Here is a 17,398-nt window from a genome sequence, read left to right as displayed (position 1 = left end):
AATAGCCAGAAATTTATTTTATTATCCAAGATGTACGAATGGAAAGAGTATAGCTGTTATGTGAGGACTATTTCCCCAGCTATTTTAGATTATATATTTGCAGTTATATACTAGGCAGAATAGGGTAATGGTTGAGTGCAAATTGTTCTACTCATTATTGTTCTGATTTGTATGATGTATCTCACTTTCAAACTACTTATGTTTTGTATATCCAAGGGTCTTTAATATCCCTGTTAAAAACTCCGATAACAGTCATACAAAGACTAGAGATGCTTAATTGAGCTATGGAAAGAATGACTTCCTTCAACTGAGATCCTGATTGAAGATAATTCTAGATGAGGATCATGCCTAAGACTCACTTCCCTGGGGTCTTCTTGTTGCTCCAATGTGGCCATTGTCCCTATGATTATGGCATCTTCTACAATAACATCTCATCCTTCACTAAGTAAGACAAAACACACTGGGAATGGGCTTTCCCAGCAACGAGGCACCAAATATTCCTGATAGATCTATGCCAGATTCAAGGGAAGATCTTGATCAAAAGAGAAAAATGTAAAACAAAATTTCTAAAAGGAAATCGACTAATATCAGTGGGCCCTAACATGGAGACAGGAAGCTAATAAGGAAGTGGGGCCTATGAGGACTATGCAGCCTAAACACATCTAGTACCTCAGTTCAGAGCTGCTAATAAGTTGCTAAACCTGTGGTTAAATTCAGCTCAAGGCTGAAACATAAACATCCTGGAACAAGGACAGCTGCATGGACACATATGGACTTTACCTCCTAAGAGTTTTTGCCTCTCTCATCTGCATATTAGAAATGTCTGACCCTATTAACCTAGCTATCTATCCTTGGTGTGCATAAAAAAATTAAATTTTGTGGTTTAATAATATTTCTAATTTTTCAATTATAGTTGGTATACAATATTATTTTAGTTTCAGGTGTACAACATGGTGATAAGACATCTATGTAACTCCGAGGTGATCATCCCAATAAATCTACTACCCCTCTTACACCATGCATGTTTATTACCATATGACTGTCTATATTCCTTCTGTTATTTATACTTTATATCTCCATGTCTATTTTGTAACTACCAATTTGTACTTCTTAATCCCTTCTTCCCCTTTTCACCGACAGGTGTGACCCCACTCCCATCTGGTAACCCTCAAAATGTCCTCTGTTGTCCTTTTGTCGTTGTCGTCTATTTTCTTTAGATTACACATGTATGTGAAAAAACATGGCATTTGTCTTTCTCTGACGTACTCCACTCAGCATGATCTCCTCTAGGCCCATTATGAAATATCTTTTTCCATCCCTTCACTTTTCATCTGTGTGTGGTTTTTAATCTGAAGTCTGTCTTGTAGACAACTGATGTGAGGGTCTTTTTTTCTTATCCATTCAGCCACTCTATCTTTCGAATGGAGCATTTAATTCTTTTTCATTTGAGGTAGTTATTGACAGAGATATAGTTACTGCCATTCTTTCTTCATATTTTTGATACGTGTTTTTTTGCTTCTTCTTAAAAAATTTCCTCCAATATTTTCTGTTATACGTGCGTGGTGGTGATGAATTCCTTTAGCTTTTCTGGTCTGGGAAGCTCATATTTGGCCTTCAATTCAAATTACAGCTTTGCTGGGTAGAGTAATGTTGGTTGTAAGTCCTTGCTTTTTATCATAGAATATTTTGTGCCAAGCCCTTTGCCTTGCAAAGTTTCTGTTGAGATATAGGCTGACAGTCTGAAGGGAGCTCCCTTGTAGGTAACTAACTGCTTTTTTCTTGCTGCTTTTAAGATTCTCTCCTTGTATTTAACCTCTGGCATTTTAATTATGATGTGTCTTGGTATTGGCCTCTTTGGGTTCATCTTGTTTGGGTCTCTCTGAACTTCCTGGGCTTGTATGTCTATTTCCTTAACCAAAGTAGGGAAGTTTTCCACCATTATTTCTTCAAAAAGGCTTTCAATTCCTGGCTTTCTCTTCTCCTTCTGAAACCCCTATGATGTGATGTTATTATGCTTGATGTTGTCCAGAGACTCCTTAAACTATCTTCATTTTTTGGATTCGGTTTTCTTATTTCTGTTCTGATGGGGTGTCCTCCACTACCCCATCCTCTAAATTGCTGATTTGATCATCTGCTTTGTCCAATATGTTGGTTCTCTCTAATGTACTCTTCATCTCAGATATTGTATTCTTCGTTTCTGACTGGTTCTCTTTTATGTTTTCCATCTCCGTATTTATGTTTTCTGTCTCTTTGTGAAAGTTCTCACTAAGTTCATTTACTCTTCCCCTAAGTTCGTTGAGCATCCTTATAACCAGTGTTTTGAACTCTGCATCTGGTAGATTGCTTCTCTCCATTTTATTGAGTTCTTTTTCTGGAGCTTTGTTCTGTTCTTTCATGTGAGACATGTTGTTTTGTCTCCCCATTTTGGCTGCCTCCCTGTGTCTGTTTCTATCTATTAGGTAGGGCTTCTAAGTCTCCCAGTCTTAGCAGAGTGACTTTATGTAGTAAGTATGCTATGGGGCCCAGTGGCACAGTCCTTGATAGGCGTCCAGCTACAGGCCAAGTGTAGCCACAGGCTGTTCAACTCCGGAACCACATGGTAAGAGTCGCCAAGCAATCTACAGATGGCTGCTATCCCTGCTGCACTTATGGTGCCTCAAGAGACCAAGAAAGGAATCGAGGCTGGCTGCTGTTAGTGCAGGGTTTGAGACTGCTTAGCAAGAGGCACCGGGTACGCCAAGGCCAGATGCTGCTTCTTCGGGTTTTGTGAGCCTTTGAGAGTTTAGGAAATTTCTCAGTAAGAGCCAAGACAGGCCATTTGTATGCAATAAACCACTGGAAATGGCTTGGTTGGGCCTATAAGTCAGTAGAAGTGGAGTCTCTGAGAATCCTCTGGGCAGAGCAACCTGTGTTATCTAGGTTGATGGTAACTCAGATACAGCAGCACCTGCATCTGCATGCTAGGAGGAATGAGGAATCAACAAAGAAACAATAGATACTTCAAGAACGTATGTCCAGGAGAAAGCTGCCTCTTTAGCCCTCGCCCTGAAACCTGACAACTCAGTATCTCCCAGTGTATTCTTGGCATTCCTGGAGTAGCTGCCCCAGCACTTGAGCACAGAGTGAGTATGATCTGTCAGCAAGTCAGTCTAAGTGCAGGCCCTCTAAGGGGAATGCCTACAACTCAAACAGCCCTCCATCTCACTCAACCACAACTTCCATTGGTTTTCACAGACAGAGATTGTAGTGCTGGAGAGCTCAGCATAGTGCTGGGAACCCTCTCTCCTCAGGTGGGGAAGGGGGCTCTGCAGTCAAGATAAAACTCCCAATTCTCCATCAACACTTGCAGTTGTGGGACTAGGCTGTTTCTTGTATCTGCCCCTCCTACCAGTTTGAGGTGGCTTCTTATGTTTATCTGTAGTTGTAGGGCTTCTGTTCAGCCAGTTCTCAGGCAACTACCAATGATGGTTACGCTGCAATTCTGCTATAATTTTGGTGTGGTCATGAGAGAAGGCATGCACAGCATCTACCTTCTATACTATCTTGACTGGTTCTCTAATTTTGGGGAACAAAATTAATTTTAGTTTATACAAGTATGGACTTAGGAGGCTAGCTGGTCTAGGATCAATTCTAGGCTTTGCATTTACTGGTTGTATTAGCTTAGGTAAGTTTCTTACCCTTTTGCCTCAGCATTCCCATCTGTAATATGGAGACAACAATACCAATAAATATGTTGTAAGGGTTAAATATATGTAAATTACTTACAAAGGTGCCTGGCACACAGAAGTATTTGCTATTATTATTATTCAACATTTTCCCTCTTGTCTATAACAGTACCTGGCACACAGAAGTATCTGCTATTATTATTCAACATTTTCCCTCTTTTTCCAGTAATTTGCATTGCAAGTGTTATTTCCTCTTATACCTTTTCACATTACAACTTGATTACAACTTCTTGATTCTTTATGAGTTTTTCTATTTGATTATTTCCTTTGTCTTTTGGTATTTCTCATTTCCAACTTTGTTTCTTCTCTTTAATATTATCTACCTTCCTCAACTTGAAGCCATCTCCAAGGTGATACATACAACACAGACTAACTGGTGTTTTCAAGAGACTATAAGAAATTTTCTTTATTTTTAATTAAAAATAAATTGTTACTCATGTTTAATATACAGAATATGCCTTGCATGGCCTCCCTAGGTCCACATTTCAGATTGTTTTGTGTCATAAATGGTATTTGAAGTATTTCAAATAAACACTAAAGAAGAGTTCAGTGCTCAAAGGGGTTGACATTAGAAATGGCAGTCTTCACTGGTTTGTTTGCTTCGTAAGTTACATATGACCAAGTCAATGGATTTATGGTTTACACTATTTTTTAACTTTTCACAAACTAAAAACTCAGATTTATGGAGAAAAAGAAAAAAATCTTAATATGTAATCACAAGTGAATAAATGTGGTGGCATTGACTTCCTGTACAAATTCTTCTTACACCACTATAAAAGTTAAAGTCAGGGCTTCTGGTCAAGATGGTGGAATATATAAAACGCTGTGCTTGCCTCCTCACAACCAGATCAAAATCACAAGTAAACTACAGAACAACCATCACAGGGATTTGCCTGAAGTCTAAATAAACAGAAGGAGACATGCAGAAGAGACCACCTCGAAACTGGTAGGAAGGCGAGAGATGGGAAATGGGCTGGTCCCACACCCATGTGTGGCAGGGGATATCAACTGCAGAGGTCCTCCTGGAAAGGTGAGGAGTACCCAGCCCAACACTGGGCCCTGGGCCTGAGGTTTCAGTGCTAAGAAGAGAAGTCTACACAACTCCTGGCTGTTAAAACCAGCAAAAATTTGGTTGAGTGATACAGAGAGTGGCTGGCATCTCATGAGCTCCTCTTCAAGGACCTGCTATATGGACTTACTTGTAGAGAGCAAAGAATTGAAAACCTATATGAAGAAATAAAGGAAATAGATACGCAAGCCCAGGAAATACAAAGTGTCCCAAAAAAGATGAACTCAAAGAGGCCCATACCAAGACACATTATGGTTAAAATGCCAAAGGTTAAAGACAAAGAGAGAATCTGAAAAGCAGCAACAGAAAAGCAATTAGTTACCTACAAGAGAACTCCCATAAGACGGTCAGATGATTTTTTTCAACAGAAACTTTGCAGACCGGAAGAGACTGGCAGGAAATATTCAAAATGATGAAAAGCAAGATTCTATAATCAAGATTACCAGTAAAGTTATCATTTAAAATTAAAGGACAGATAATGAGCTTCCCAAACCAGAAAAAACTAAAGGAGTTTACCACCACCAAAGCAGTATTATAAGAACTGTTAGAGGGGTTTCTTTAAAAACAAGAAAAATAAGATTAAAAATATGAATAATAAAATGGTATTAACCACATATCTATCAACAACTACTTTAAATGTAAAGGGATTAATTACTCCAATCAAAAGATAGGGTAGCAGAAAGGAGAAGAAAACAAGACCCTTCTATATGTTGCCTACAGGAGACTCACTTCAGATTGACAGACATACAGACTGAAAGTAAAGGGATTTTAAAAGATACTTCACGAAAATGAAAAAATAAAAAGCTGGCATACCAATACTTATACCAGGAAAGATATAATTTAAACCCAAAACACTATTTCTAAGGGACATGTGAATCTGTTATGTTCATTGCAGCATTATTTACAACAGCTAAGACACAGAGGCAATCTGGGTGTCCATCAATAGATGAATGGATAAAGAAGAGGTGTAAAATATATAAAATAGAATATTACCTAGCTATAAAAAAGAATGAAACCTTGCCAGCTGCAATAACATGGATGGACCTGGAGGGTATTGTGCTGAATGGAGTAAGTCCGACAAAGACAAATGTCACAATATTTCAACTGCATGTAGAATCAAAAGAAGAAAATAAATGAACAAAAAAACAGAAATGAACTGCTAACAGAGAACATTTTGATGGTTGCCACATTGGGAGGGGCTGGAAAAGGGGGAAGTTAAATACAAATTAGTATTTACAAAATGTCATGGGAATGTTAAATACAGTATAAGGAAAATAGTCAATAATATTATAGTAACTATGTATTGTGTCAGATGGGTACTAGATTTATCAGGGTGATCACTTTGTAGGTTATATACCTGCCTAATCACCATGTCATACACTTGAAACTGATTTAATATTGTATCCAAAATGTAATTGAAAAATAAAAACATTTAAAAAGTTAAAAGCCATGATTATAGAATGACATCTGAAAAGAAATTGATTTAGTAATATGTGTATTTAATACTATAAAACATAAACTATATCGTAATATAATGAAGAAGGACTATACATACAATCTGTCTTCTGAATCACTAAAAGTAGAAATGAAAAAAACTTTTATTTTTATCTATCATATATTTAGGAAATAGACTTAGTGCAGTACTGAGAACATCTGAAACAATCACCAGTCAGTTACTTCTTAAGCACTCTCCCTATAAGATAGGAACTCTAGTCTTTTGAGGAGTGTGTGAAAGAGGGAGAGGGAAAGAAGATGATAATTTTATATACAAAATTGGCCTTACAGGTTTTTACTATTAAGAATATAGGCTGAAAAATATTTACTTTGGGAATCAAGATAATTTGAGCTTTCCTCTATTTTATCTTTGGCACTTTCATAACTTTTTTTTTTCAGTTTGTTTACTAGTTAGCCATATTTACATTTCTTAAAATTTTTAATTCTTTGATTAAAGATGCTCAAATGGAAAAACAAATGAAATGTTCTATACTTAAGTTTAAATAAACAAATTCATATTAGAAACAAGAAGAGAAAAAGCTATAAGTTGTAATCATTGTCAAAAAGGATAAGACATAAAATCTGTTCATAATTCTGAGAAATACATAAAAATTAAGGAAGTGAAGGTACTAAGTGAACACATCAAACATGTTTTGCAAAGGTTTCCCTACATACATGTCACACTTAAAAATATGAGAACTATAAAACTGAGCTTCGGGGAGTATGGATTCTAATAGAGATGTGATTCTAATAATCTGGGGAAGAAATATTATTACATTTTGCTTTACCTACCATCAGTAGGCTTCAAAAGAAACCAAGTATATCTTAATTCTGAAGAGCTATAGACTTTTCTGGGATTTAATAAACTTTTAAATTAGGTTGATATTACAAGTACAAATCACTTTTGGCTGTGTGCAAGTCTGCAGGGCTTCAAAAAAAATTATCTAATAACAAACATTATAACCAGTAAGGAGTACAAGCTATAGTGTATTTTCACAGGCAACAACATACTCTTGGACTACCTTTTCTAAATTTAAAGACCTTGCATCTAACCTACTTCTAACCCATGTCACCATTACTTTCCTTTGCTATAATACATTATTTTTATTCATTTAACAAAATTTTAATGGCTGTTCACTGCAAACCGGACATTGTTCTAGGATCTTGGGATCTGATGATTCTTAACATTGAAGCTTTCAGAATTTTGCCACAAAATAGAATTTATCAAAACTAACCTCCCTCCACTCTAAAGGACTAAATGACCTATATAATATTTTGAAGGGCAAAACAAGAAAATATTGTATATTCGATAATATGCATGCACTTAAATGCAGTTTCTTGAGTGTATATAGAAGAACGAAAAGAGCAATACATGCTAAAGTGATTGAAGATAAAATGAACAGCCTTATAAAACATCTAATATATAACTGTGCTTTAAACAAACACATCCTAATGATAATCAAAAGCTGTGTTAATTGCACTAACAAAAAAAAATTAGAATGGTATTTGTTAAAAGTTTTTGTTGATTAGGTCAATAACCTCCAATATTGGGAGAAAAAAGATTTAAGAATATGAAACAAGTGTCTTTCAAAAATTTTCATATGTCACATTTCACTTATTATCAATTTTGGTAACAGTAAACTATTCATATAAAATCTTGGCTTTCTCTATTTCCCTTAGAAAAGTAGTTCTCAAGCACTGCTACACATTAAAATCACCTGGTGAGCTTTAAAAAAAAAAAACAAAACTCTATACCCAGGTGCATGCCTTACAAATTAAATCAGAATGTCTGAGGGAAGTGGAAGTGAGCCAGGCATCAGTAGTTATTAAATATCCCCAGGTGATATTAATGCGTAGCAAAGTTTGGGAACTAGTGTCATAAACTCTTAATAATCATTCCATCATGTGTTAGTGCCTTGAAGGTCCAAAATGCGTAATGCTTTTGAATCTGTAACCTGAATCACCTACATTTCAAACCTGGCAAGGTAGTTTAGCAGCTGGTCAGTAAACTTGCCACTTACACCTTAACCTGACTTCGTTATCTTCTATTTGCCTCATATAAACTCACGAAGCAACAAGAAAAAATATTTTTAATGTCAAGTTGGCCCAGAGTAATGTTTCAGAATCTGACTTTTTAATTAAGTTAATACAGTTTTTTACATCATATCACAACAGAATCTGGGACAGCCACTATAATCAAGAACATTATTTTTTCCCCAGTAATACATATAGATATTTACACTGACTGGAATAAATAAAAATTGGAAATAGTTCCAAGTTACTTGAGGTCAGGTTCTGCCACCAAATAAATTGCTATAAAGTCTTTTGGAATTTCAGAGCTTTTTTTGATTACAGAAATGAAGACAATTGATTATGGAGCTACATATGCATGCATCACAATGTAAGGTCTTCCCCTACCTCCCATGGAATGTGACTAAGTAGACTGGAAGACACTAACAGAATGTTTCCATAAAGGTGTACATGAAATATTTTGATGTGTTATGCTAAAGGAGAATACATGATGAGAAAGACATAAATTGTGCAATGTGTTTGTGTGTGTGGTACTTTTTTTAAATTAAAAATATGTACTACTGAAAACAATAAAAAGCCTGAGTCCACTCCACTGAAAGAGTGGCAATAGAAGAAAACCAATCTTTGATGTTAGTGTTGAAAGTCAAGAAAAAGAAACATCTATAAGAAAAAAGAAAAACGACATCAAAAGGTGGAGTGTTAAAACTGGAATAAATAGTGGCCTAAAGCAAGGCATGAATTCAATTCACTATAAATACAATACAGAAATAAAACTGTGAAAGTGTTTCAACATAGAATCTCTATAAAACTACTTGAGAGAATACTTTAGTGAAAATGGAAAAGCATGCAGACTAGCAGAGAAAACATGTATTATAAACGTAAATCACAATATTCTCAGTGACATTTATGTTTTACTTACACATACAAGGGCATAGGGGTAAGTTCCTCATAAAATAGTTTTGAGAATTCTGGATTAAATAAAGTTAACCAGGTTCTTTGCCAACGGGATTTTTAAGAAACTAAAATAATATCTTATTCTTTGATGCTCGCTAAGACAAGTATAATATGCACCAGCTTACAATTCTTTGACTCAAATTCCTTTATTCTTTAAAGTATTTAACAGGACTAGCATTCCACAGAATATGAAACTGTTGAAGACACATTTGTAAATTTGGGGATTTTAGGAGGTCTTCAAGAATGAATGTCAAGAATCAACTTCTACCTCATACCACTAATTTTCTTATGCTTACCAGCCACCATTCAGTATTAACTCCATGCAATGTAATCAAATCTCTAGAGATCATTAATTTTGGAATTATAGCATGAATTGTCACATACATGAGAAAATAGTATATCTTCTCTTATACTAAACACCAAATCAAAACAAAACTTACAATACGTAACATTTCCACCATTAAAAAGTATAAATAAGCAATTTGTATAAATATTGAAATGCTATACCTCATCAAATTCTTCAGTCATTTTTCTGATGATCTCTGCATTCTGCATATTTCGAAACATCTCTATTCTCACTGTACCTGTGGGACAACAAATTTTACAGTTAATCTTTTTCAATTCCATTCTAAATGTTAAATTTAATTTGACCAATGTTGAAAAAGTTTTATGCTTTGGTTTTTCTTCCTTCCACCAAACTCCTATCTACTCTAAAAAAATCTTTTAAGAATATCAAAGTTCTTCAGACATTTTAGAAACACTGAATAATCCATAAATTAGATAAGTATAAAAAACAATACTGAGAGGTGTGTTGGGGAAGGAAAAGACAAAGACAAAAGAATGAATTTATATTGTAAAGATAATTATATACTTAAATATATAGTGGGCCTATCTAGACATACAGCTGGCTTACTTAGCAGGAAAAACACCCAAGTATAGACAGTGTTATCTCCCTTCATGGCTTTATTATCAAAATATTATTTTATAAATGAAAACTAAATCTTCCTTTCATAATACATTCTAGTGAAATCTGTTTTCTCTGAACATAAAAAGTTGCTCAGTAACTTCTACATAAATATCAAACTGTCAAAGATAAAGTTAATCCCATTCTCATCTCATTCTTTCATACTATTTTTATCTTAGCCACTTTATTTTTATCTCAAATATGACTATGCAAATAATATCATTCTAATAAGAGTGGTTTATACCAAAAACTTGTGTTAAAATTAACAATTTAAAGAAACTGAAATAATGTTTAAAAATCAACCTTGAGAACTGTGGCCTAATAACAAAGTGGGGTTCAGTTTCAACTGTATACATGTAAAATTTTCAAGTTAAAAATCACAAGAATAAGATTCAATAAATCAGTAAGAAAATAATTACTTTATACCCTCTGACAGGCTCCTTCACAGTGACTTCTGGCTCCAATTTAAATCACACTTAGGAATATGAGGAAGACTCTCCAAAATGTACTGTATTCTCACAGGAATGAGCATGGAGCAGAAAAGCCATTACGTGTCATCAAATATGGTCTTAATTCAGAGTCCCAACAAAAAGTATAATGGCACATTTGGCACATAAAACTTAATTTGACTTAATTTTTACTAATCTGTAAAATGAGAAAAATGATGTTTGCCCTATCTTTTAATCAGAACCATTTTAAGCAGGTTTTAATTACTCAATATGTAGCTCTCTCATTTATTTTCAGGCGCTGAATTTATTAAATACAAACAACAAGGTTTCCCTATATCCAGCTGTAGAGATGAGAGAGTCTATGTTGGGAGGCTCAGGTGAAAAAAATTATTTTTAAAGAGGGCCTCCGCAACATTCAATTTCTTAAACAAAATGAGAAACGTTTATATTGTAATTTTGTTTTCATACCAAAAACTGTATTATAAAAAGTATTTAACAATATTGAAGACAGTTTATTTATTCCCTATTAAAGAGTCTTTATTTTCAGATGATTTTTAAAAATTAAATCAACAGAAAACATTAAATTGTTAATTATAAATTATCTCAAGTAAAAGTAACTTTCTGTCAAACATTCTTAAAAATTGCTCAAATTAAACATAATTGTTTAACTGTACATTTGACCCTTAAACAACATGAAGGTTAGGGGAACCAATGCCCACAACGTCAAAAATCCACACATAACTTTTGACACCCCAAAGTTTTATAGTCGTCCCTCCACATCCACAGGATATTGGTTCCAGAATTATGCTCTGGGACCCAACAGGGGATCACAAATACTGTTTTCCACTTGTAGTTGGTCGAATCCAGTAATGTGAAACCTGAAGATATAGAGGGCCAACTGTGTATTTATTGTGGGAAAAAAAAATCTCTGTATAAGTGAACCTGAATATTTCAAATTTATTTTCTTCGAGGTCAACTGTATTTAACTTTGTTTGGGTAATGAACTATTTTCTCAATCTGAAATAGATTCCCATAGATAAAAAACATATAATTTTAGGGACTGTTTCAAGGTAGTCTTGATAATTAAAATTACATCCGTAGGTACTCAACAAGAAGTAAAATTAGATTTTTAAGTTATTAAACCTGGGAAAAATTAGTTCTTCTTGGAGATGGGAATATTTTATATTTTGATTGGAATGTCAATACATAGTTGTATACATTTGTCAAAAGTCATCAACCTGAACATTTAAAATATGTGAATTTAATTGTATGGAAATTATATCTTGGTTAAGTTGATTTTAAAGAACTCAAGAAAAAGGACATTAACCTTACTATTTTAGTAATTAGTACATATGTCATTATTAAAATACTTCTAGTGCAAATAATGCTCAATGCTATTTCCATGTTGATGTGGCAGTTTTAATATACAGTGGAGTCTTAATTGTAATGTCAATGGCCTAACTATGTTAGTTATAAAGAGAGGACTATTTTGCTGCATTAATTAAATGTTAAAAAATGAAAGGCAACAAAACAAAAACTAGATTTAAAGCAATACTAAGAAAAACAACCTCATACTCAGCATCTTTAAAGGTGACTATTGTACACAAATAACAATTACTAATAATATGAAATCAGATGTTTAAAGCTATAATTTTGAAATGAACAGAAGCTTGTTACAGATTTTTTTAAGAGGAAAATTCTTTGGTTGTCTTCATGATTATTCCAAAGATTAGCCTATTTACTTTCTGACTGTTCATTCTTCACCAGTAGGGATCCACAACTCTACTCAGCTTCCTCACACCAATTATCTCCTATTTGTTAAATTAAACTGCAGTTCCTTAGTAATACCCCATCTATTCTAATTAAAGCACTGGCTCATTAAATTGGATTCTATAAGATTACATCCTTGGACTGTATTCCTGATTACTTATTTTGAGTTCTTTCACTTACTTGTAGTCATTTACCGGAGTAAATTTAATGTCCAAAGCTACGTACAACACATTCTTCTTTGTCTTTTTATATTTTCTTACTTGGAAATGGCCTCCCATCTAGCTCACCCACTAAAGCTAAGTATGGCAGAGACCATTATTTATTAACCTTTGTATTTCTCCCAATTCCTTGAAAAATGACAACTACCTTAAGCGTTTCTCTTCCTTGTAAGTTTTCTTTGACAAAGGAAAAACAAATAGTGCTGTAACTCAACACTGGTATTCAAATTAAAAATCTAATCTCTGTTCACCATCAGATTCTTGGTTCTTAAAAATGCATATTTCTAATAGAAATATTTATTATCCTATTATGAATAATAAAGGTAAATTAAAGGTCTGAAATGATTCAAATTCACAGAAACATAAATATCTGAAAAGAATGGAAAAAAATAAGGATTATCTTTCACTCTCTAAATGCTAACAAGTTATTTTATCTGTGAGAATCCTGAAAGAATAACTTACCTACGTATCTATTTTATATTAAAAATAAAAGGTTGTCTGAGCGGGCCCTCCTGACAAAATTGCATAGTAAACATAATGGAAAAACTTTCAAAACTGTCATTTTTAACTATGAATAATTCCAGAAATAGAAGTAACAACGGAAAGCTATCAAGTTCTTGATTATTTAAATTATGTCAAACTGCTAGTGAGAGCATAACTTGATAAAATTTCTATGGTATACATTCTGGCAAATGTCTACCAAAATTACAAATTTTTGGCCTTGATACTGTACTTGTTGTGAAGCATCAATAAACTCACATATGTACAAAATAATGAATGTCCAAGGTTATTCCCTGGAGCACTATTTGAAATAGCAAAAAGAAACCTACATACCCAAAAAACAAGAACCCGATTAAATAAGTAAAAGCAGTGATAATAATGGTGGTGTCAGCTAATTTTGGGTGCTCACTAGCTACCAGGCATTGTGCTGAAAAATCCCTTTGAAGTTAACACATTTAATCTTCACAACAACCCTATGAAGAATGTATTATTTCTCATCCACATTACAGGTGAGAAAACAGGCACCCAGAGATTTAGCAACTTGCAAAAGGGGTTTCCCAGTAGCAGATCCATGGTCTACAGGCAGGTGGTCCTGGCTACAGGATCCAAAACTAACCACTACTCTTTACTGACTCTTAGTCAATAGACTCCATGCTCCATGGAACTGTCAAAAATAAAAAAGCTGTCTATGAATGTTACCTTCTTACATAAAAAGGCTATATATGTATTTGATTATAGATGCATTAAAGTATTTTTGGAAAGATATGCAAATATTTGGCAAATGGGTTGCTTCTGGGAAGGAGAAATATGTGGTTGAGTTTATGGATGTAATGGAGACATTATATTGCATATCCATTTTGCATTTCCTGAAATTTGAACTATATGAATATATTACTCAAACAAAATAATACATAAAAAAATAAAACATTAAAAACTAAACTAAAAGACAAATTGCTCTTAAATCTTGCATACCACATACCTGTATAGTCACTATCAATCTGCACCTATTATAAGGATAGTATAAGAATGTTCAACATAAGTTTTCCAGAAACGAGAAATTTTTGTTTCTCTTAACAGCTATTAGAGGACACATAAGATGGAACTAAAAAGCAATATGAAACAGAACTGGAGAACATACCCTTGAATATTTAGCTATACAAACAACAATAAAAAGAGATTGGTTAAAGCAATTACGGCATATAGTAGAACCCTGAAGAAGTCATCCTAGAGTGGTTTAAAGTCTTTAGAATCAGACATGGTAGGGCCAGGTTTAAATCTCAACTCCACCAGATTTTAAGCTATAGGGCAACAAAAGTCAATTGTTCTCTATGAAACTCAGATTTCTAATCTTTAAAATGGTGATAATACCAATTCAGAACAGGGATTTTATTTTGTTCAGTGCTGTAATTCCCTAGTGCCTAGAACAATGTATATTAGCATACAGGAGGCGTTCAAAAAATGTCTGTTGAACAAATGACTAAAGTTGATGTGAGAACTAAATGAGTAACAAAAGTATGTAGCACTTACCTGTAGTGTACAAGATGCTCAATTAACATAAGGTTCTCTTACTCTGAGTATTCATTTTTTGATAATTATCCTGCCTGTTTTGCAAGCAAGCTAAAAGCTCTAGCTCCTTAGTTGAGCTCTGCTGAAAGCCATGTTCCTAATTGTGCATGCTGTAAGGTTAATGCTATTTGGAGAATGAAACCAGTTACCTCTTATGTTATAGAACTAGGGAAAGTCATTCCAGCCGTTTTCCCATCATCCAGACCTATAGCCTCCACCTCCAGAGTTGAGATGATCAAGTATAATAGCACAAAACATCTCTGTCCAAAATGCCTAAATGTACCACAGGGATGAGTTAAGGGAATAAAGAAGTACTCATCAGAAAAGTTAAGTGAGAACTGGCAAACTGTCTTACTCCATATATATGAACCTATGGCTTAGAGAATTGTTTCATCTTATACTCATCATTTTCAATTCTATCTCTCCTCTATTATATGATGCCAGCCATAGCAGAAAACTCTAGTGGTCTTTGTATCCTTCCAACTACTTTGTATCCTTCTTTGATACAGAAGCAAGTAGAAGAGAAAATGAAGGCATCTTATCAGCAAAATAGTTTAAACACACACACACACAAACCCACACACGCGCGCGCGCCCTTTTGGCTCTTTTAAGTTTACAGCTTTTACGACACATAATATTTTAGTTCACTCAAAATTACTGAACCTGAGTGTGGCTCAAATACACTAACATTACCTAATGGCACTTAGCAGAGAGACTTCTAAAGAGTAGATGTTTTCTAAATAATTGTCCCATATATGAAATAGCTTTTTTATTTTATGGCTTTTCTTTTAAATAGTGGATTACAGAGTCTTAATAAAATAACCTGGTAATGGACCAGAGATAATCCAAGCATATGAAATACAATTCTTTGGTAGTGTCCTTTTTTTTTTCATTTTTACTTTACATAATAGATAGCAAGTTGTGAATCAAAATAAAATGAAGAAAGACTGAAAATAAATATGGGTAAATTAGGAGAAAAAATACAAGTTAGGAAAGCAGAAAAAATGCTAAGGCTATTAAAAAATGCTGAGGAATTCACTAAAGAACATCTGCATACCAGAAATGTAGGACTTAAGTTACCTAGGAGTGCAGCAACTATATGTAAGAGTCTTTCAGAAGATTTGAGAAGTGAGGGAAACAGAAAGAAAAAAAAAAGACCCTTTGGTTGCCTTTTAGTGAGCATTTCAAGCTTAATAAATATCTTGGGATATATGTGGTCTGTCTAAGTAGTACATGGAAAAATGGGGAAAAATTACTTCGCAAGGTGTTATAAAGATACATGTTTAGAAACTTGAATGCCTTAAATTATTGTGATTATATCTCTAGTGTCTAGTCTGTCTCTAGATGGCAGTCTACACTTTGTAACATTCCTTGTAAAAAGTAGACCCCCTTTTTCCTTGGGGAACATGTTCCAAGACCTCCAGTGGATGCCTGAAACCACAGATAGTACTGAACAATATATACATGTATGTATGTGTATACACACACACACACACACACACACACACACACACACACACACGTTTTTTTCCTATATATACATATTTTTCATTTAATTTATAATTCAGGCACAGTAAGAGATTAAAAGCAAAATAGAACAATTATACAAATATACTATAATCAAAGTTATGCAAATATGCTCTCTCAAAATATCTTATTGTACTGTACTTGCTTTTTCACTTAAAGGAAGCACTTTACAGCATTACTTTAGTTTTTCCAAACTGCCAGCATCATTACTCTTGTACTTTGGGTCATTATTAAGTCAAATAAGGGTTACCTGAACACAAGCACTACAATACCCAGACAGTCGATCTGATAACCCAGACAGATAAGTGACCAATAGGTGGGTAGTGTTAATACAGCATAAATACACTAGGCAAAGGGATAATTCACATCTCAGGCAAGTGGAGCGAGACAGCACTGTGATTATATCACATTACTCAGAACATTGCAAAACTTAAAACTTATGAATTGTTAATTTCTGGAATTTTCCATTTGATATTTTGAACCACATATAACTGAAACTTTGGAAAGCAAAATTGCAGATAAGGAGGTCTACTGTATATTTCTGTCTTTGTAAATACAAAGGTAAGTGAAACACCAAATTAACTGCGCCCCCAAAAAATCACAAATCAGCACAAGACATATGAATACCAATTAACTACTCTTGCAAGACTGCATAGGGTACCTTTCATCCAGAACAAGAACAGATAACTTTATTAAATATTAGAATTTCAAATTCTGAGGTTGGTTGTGCCATGCTAATATATAACCCAAAGCAAAAAGCAAGTATAGTTATTAATCTAAAGCGATAATCTTTCAAACTACTTTTATCAAATCTGTAACAACCATTAAAATAGCCTCATCTTCAGTGCTAAGGCTGTTCACATAAGAATTAGAGGAAAGAATGGTGAGGAAAATAAACTTATTTGGGCTCTATTACTAACATTAATAATTTAAGATAGAAAGGGCTTCTTAATCTGTGGCATATGAATTCATAAGTATCTATGAACCTTTTGAAACTCTATAAAAATAAGGTCTATGTACTTTTGTGTAGAAAGGCCTGAAAGATACCAGAAAACTATCAAAGGAATTTGAGAACTCAAGAAGGTAAGTTATACATTAGAGGAAAAGTATCAACCAAAGATTTTTGGTCT

The 17,398-nt window shown here is 34.0% G+C and overlaps 1 protein-coding gene across 3 annotated transcripts in view; it reads right to left on the bottom strand.

Annotated features, from left to right (window-relative positions):
* Nucleotides 1-17,398, bottom strand: part of STAG1 (stromal antigen 1) — a 344,141-nt gene that overhangs the window by 165,273 nt on the left and 161,470 nt on the right. For all 3 annotated transcript variants that reach the window (XM_036218531.1, XM_036218530.1, XM_036218532.1), the window contains one exon: nucleotides 9,781-9,857. In XM_036218531.1, coding sequence (XP_036074424.1) covers nucleotides 9,781-9,857 — 77 coding nt within the window. The remainder of the gene's footprint in view (nucleotides 1-9,780; nucleotides 9,858-17,398) is intronic.

Source organism: Rousettus aegyptiacus, unplaced genomic scaffold (genome assembly GCF_014176215.1).
Source record: "Rousettus aegyptiacus isolate mRouAeg1 unplaced genomic scaffold, mRouAeg1.p scaffold_m13_p_4, whole genome shotgun sequence".
Taxonomy (NCBI): domain Eukaryota; kingdom Metazoa; phylum Chordata; class Mammalia; order Chiroptera; family Pteropodidae; genus Rousettus; species Rousettus aegyptiacus.
Note: the sequence above shows the minus strand (reverse complement) of the source record. Positions and strands in the feature narration are given on the sequence as shown.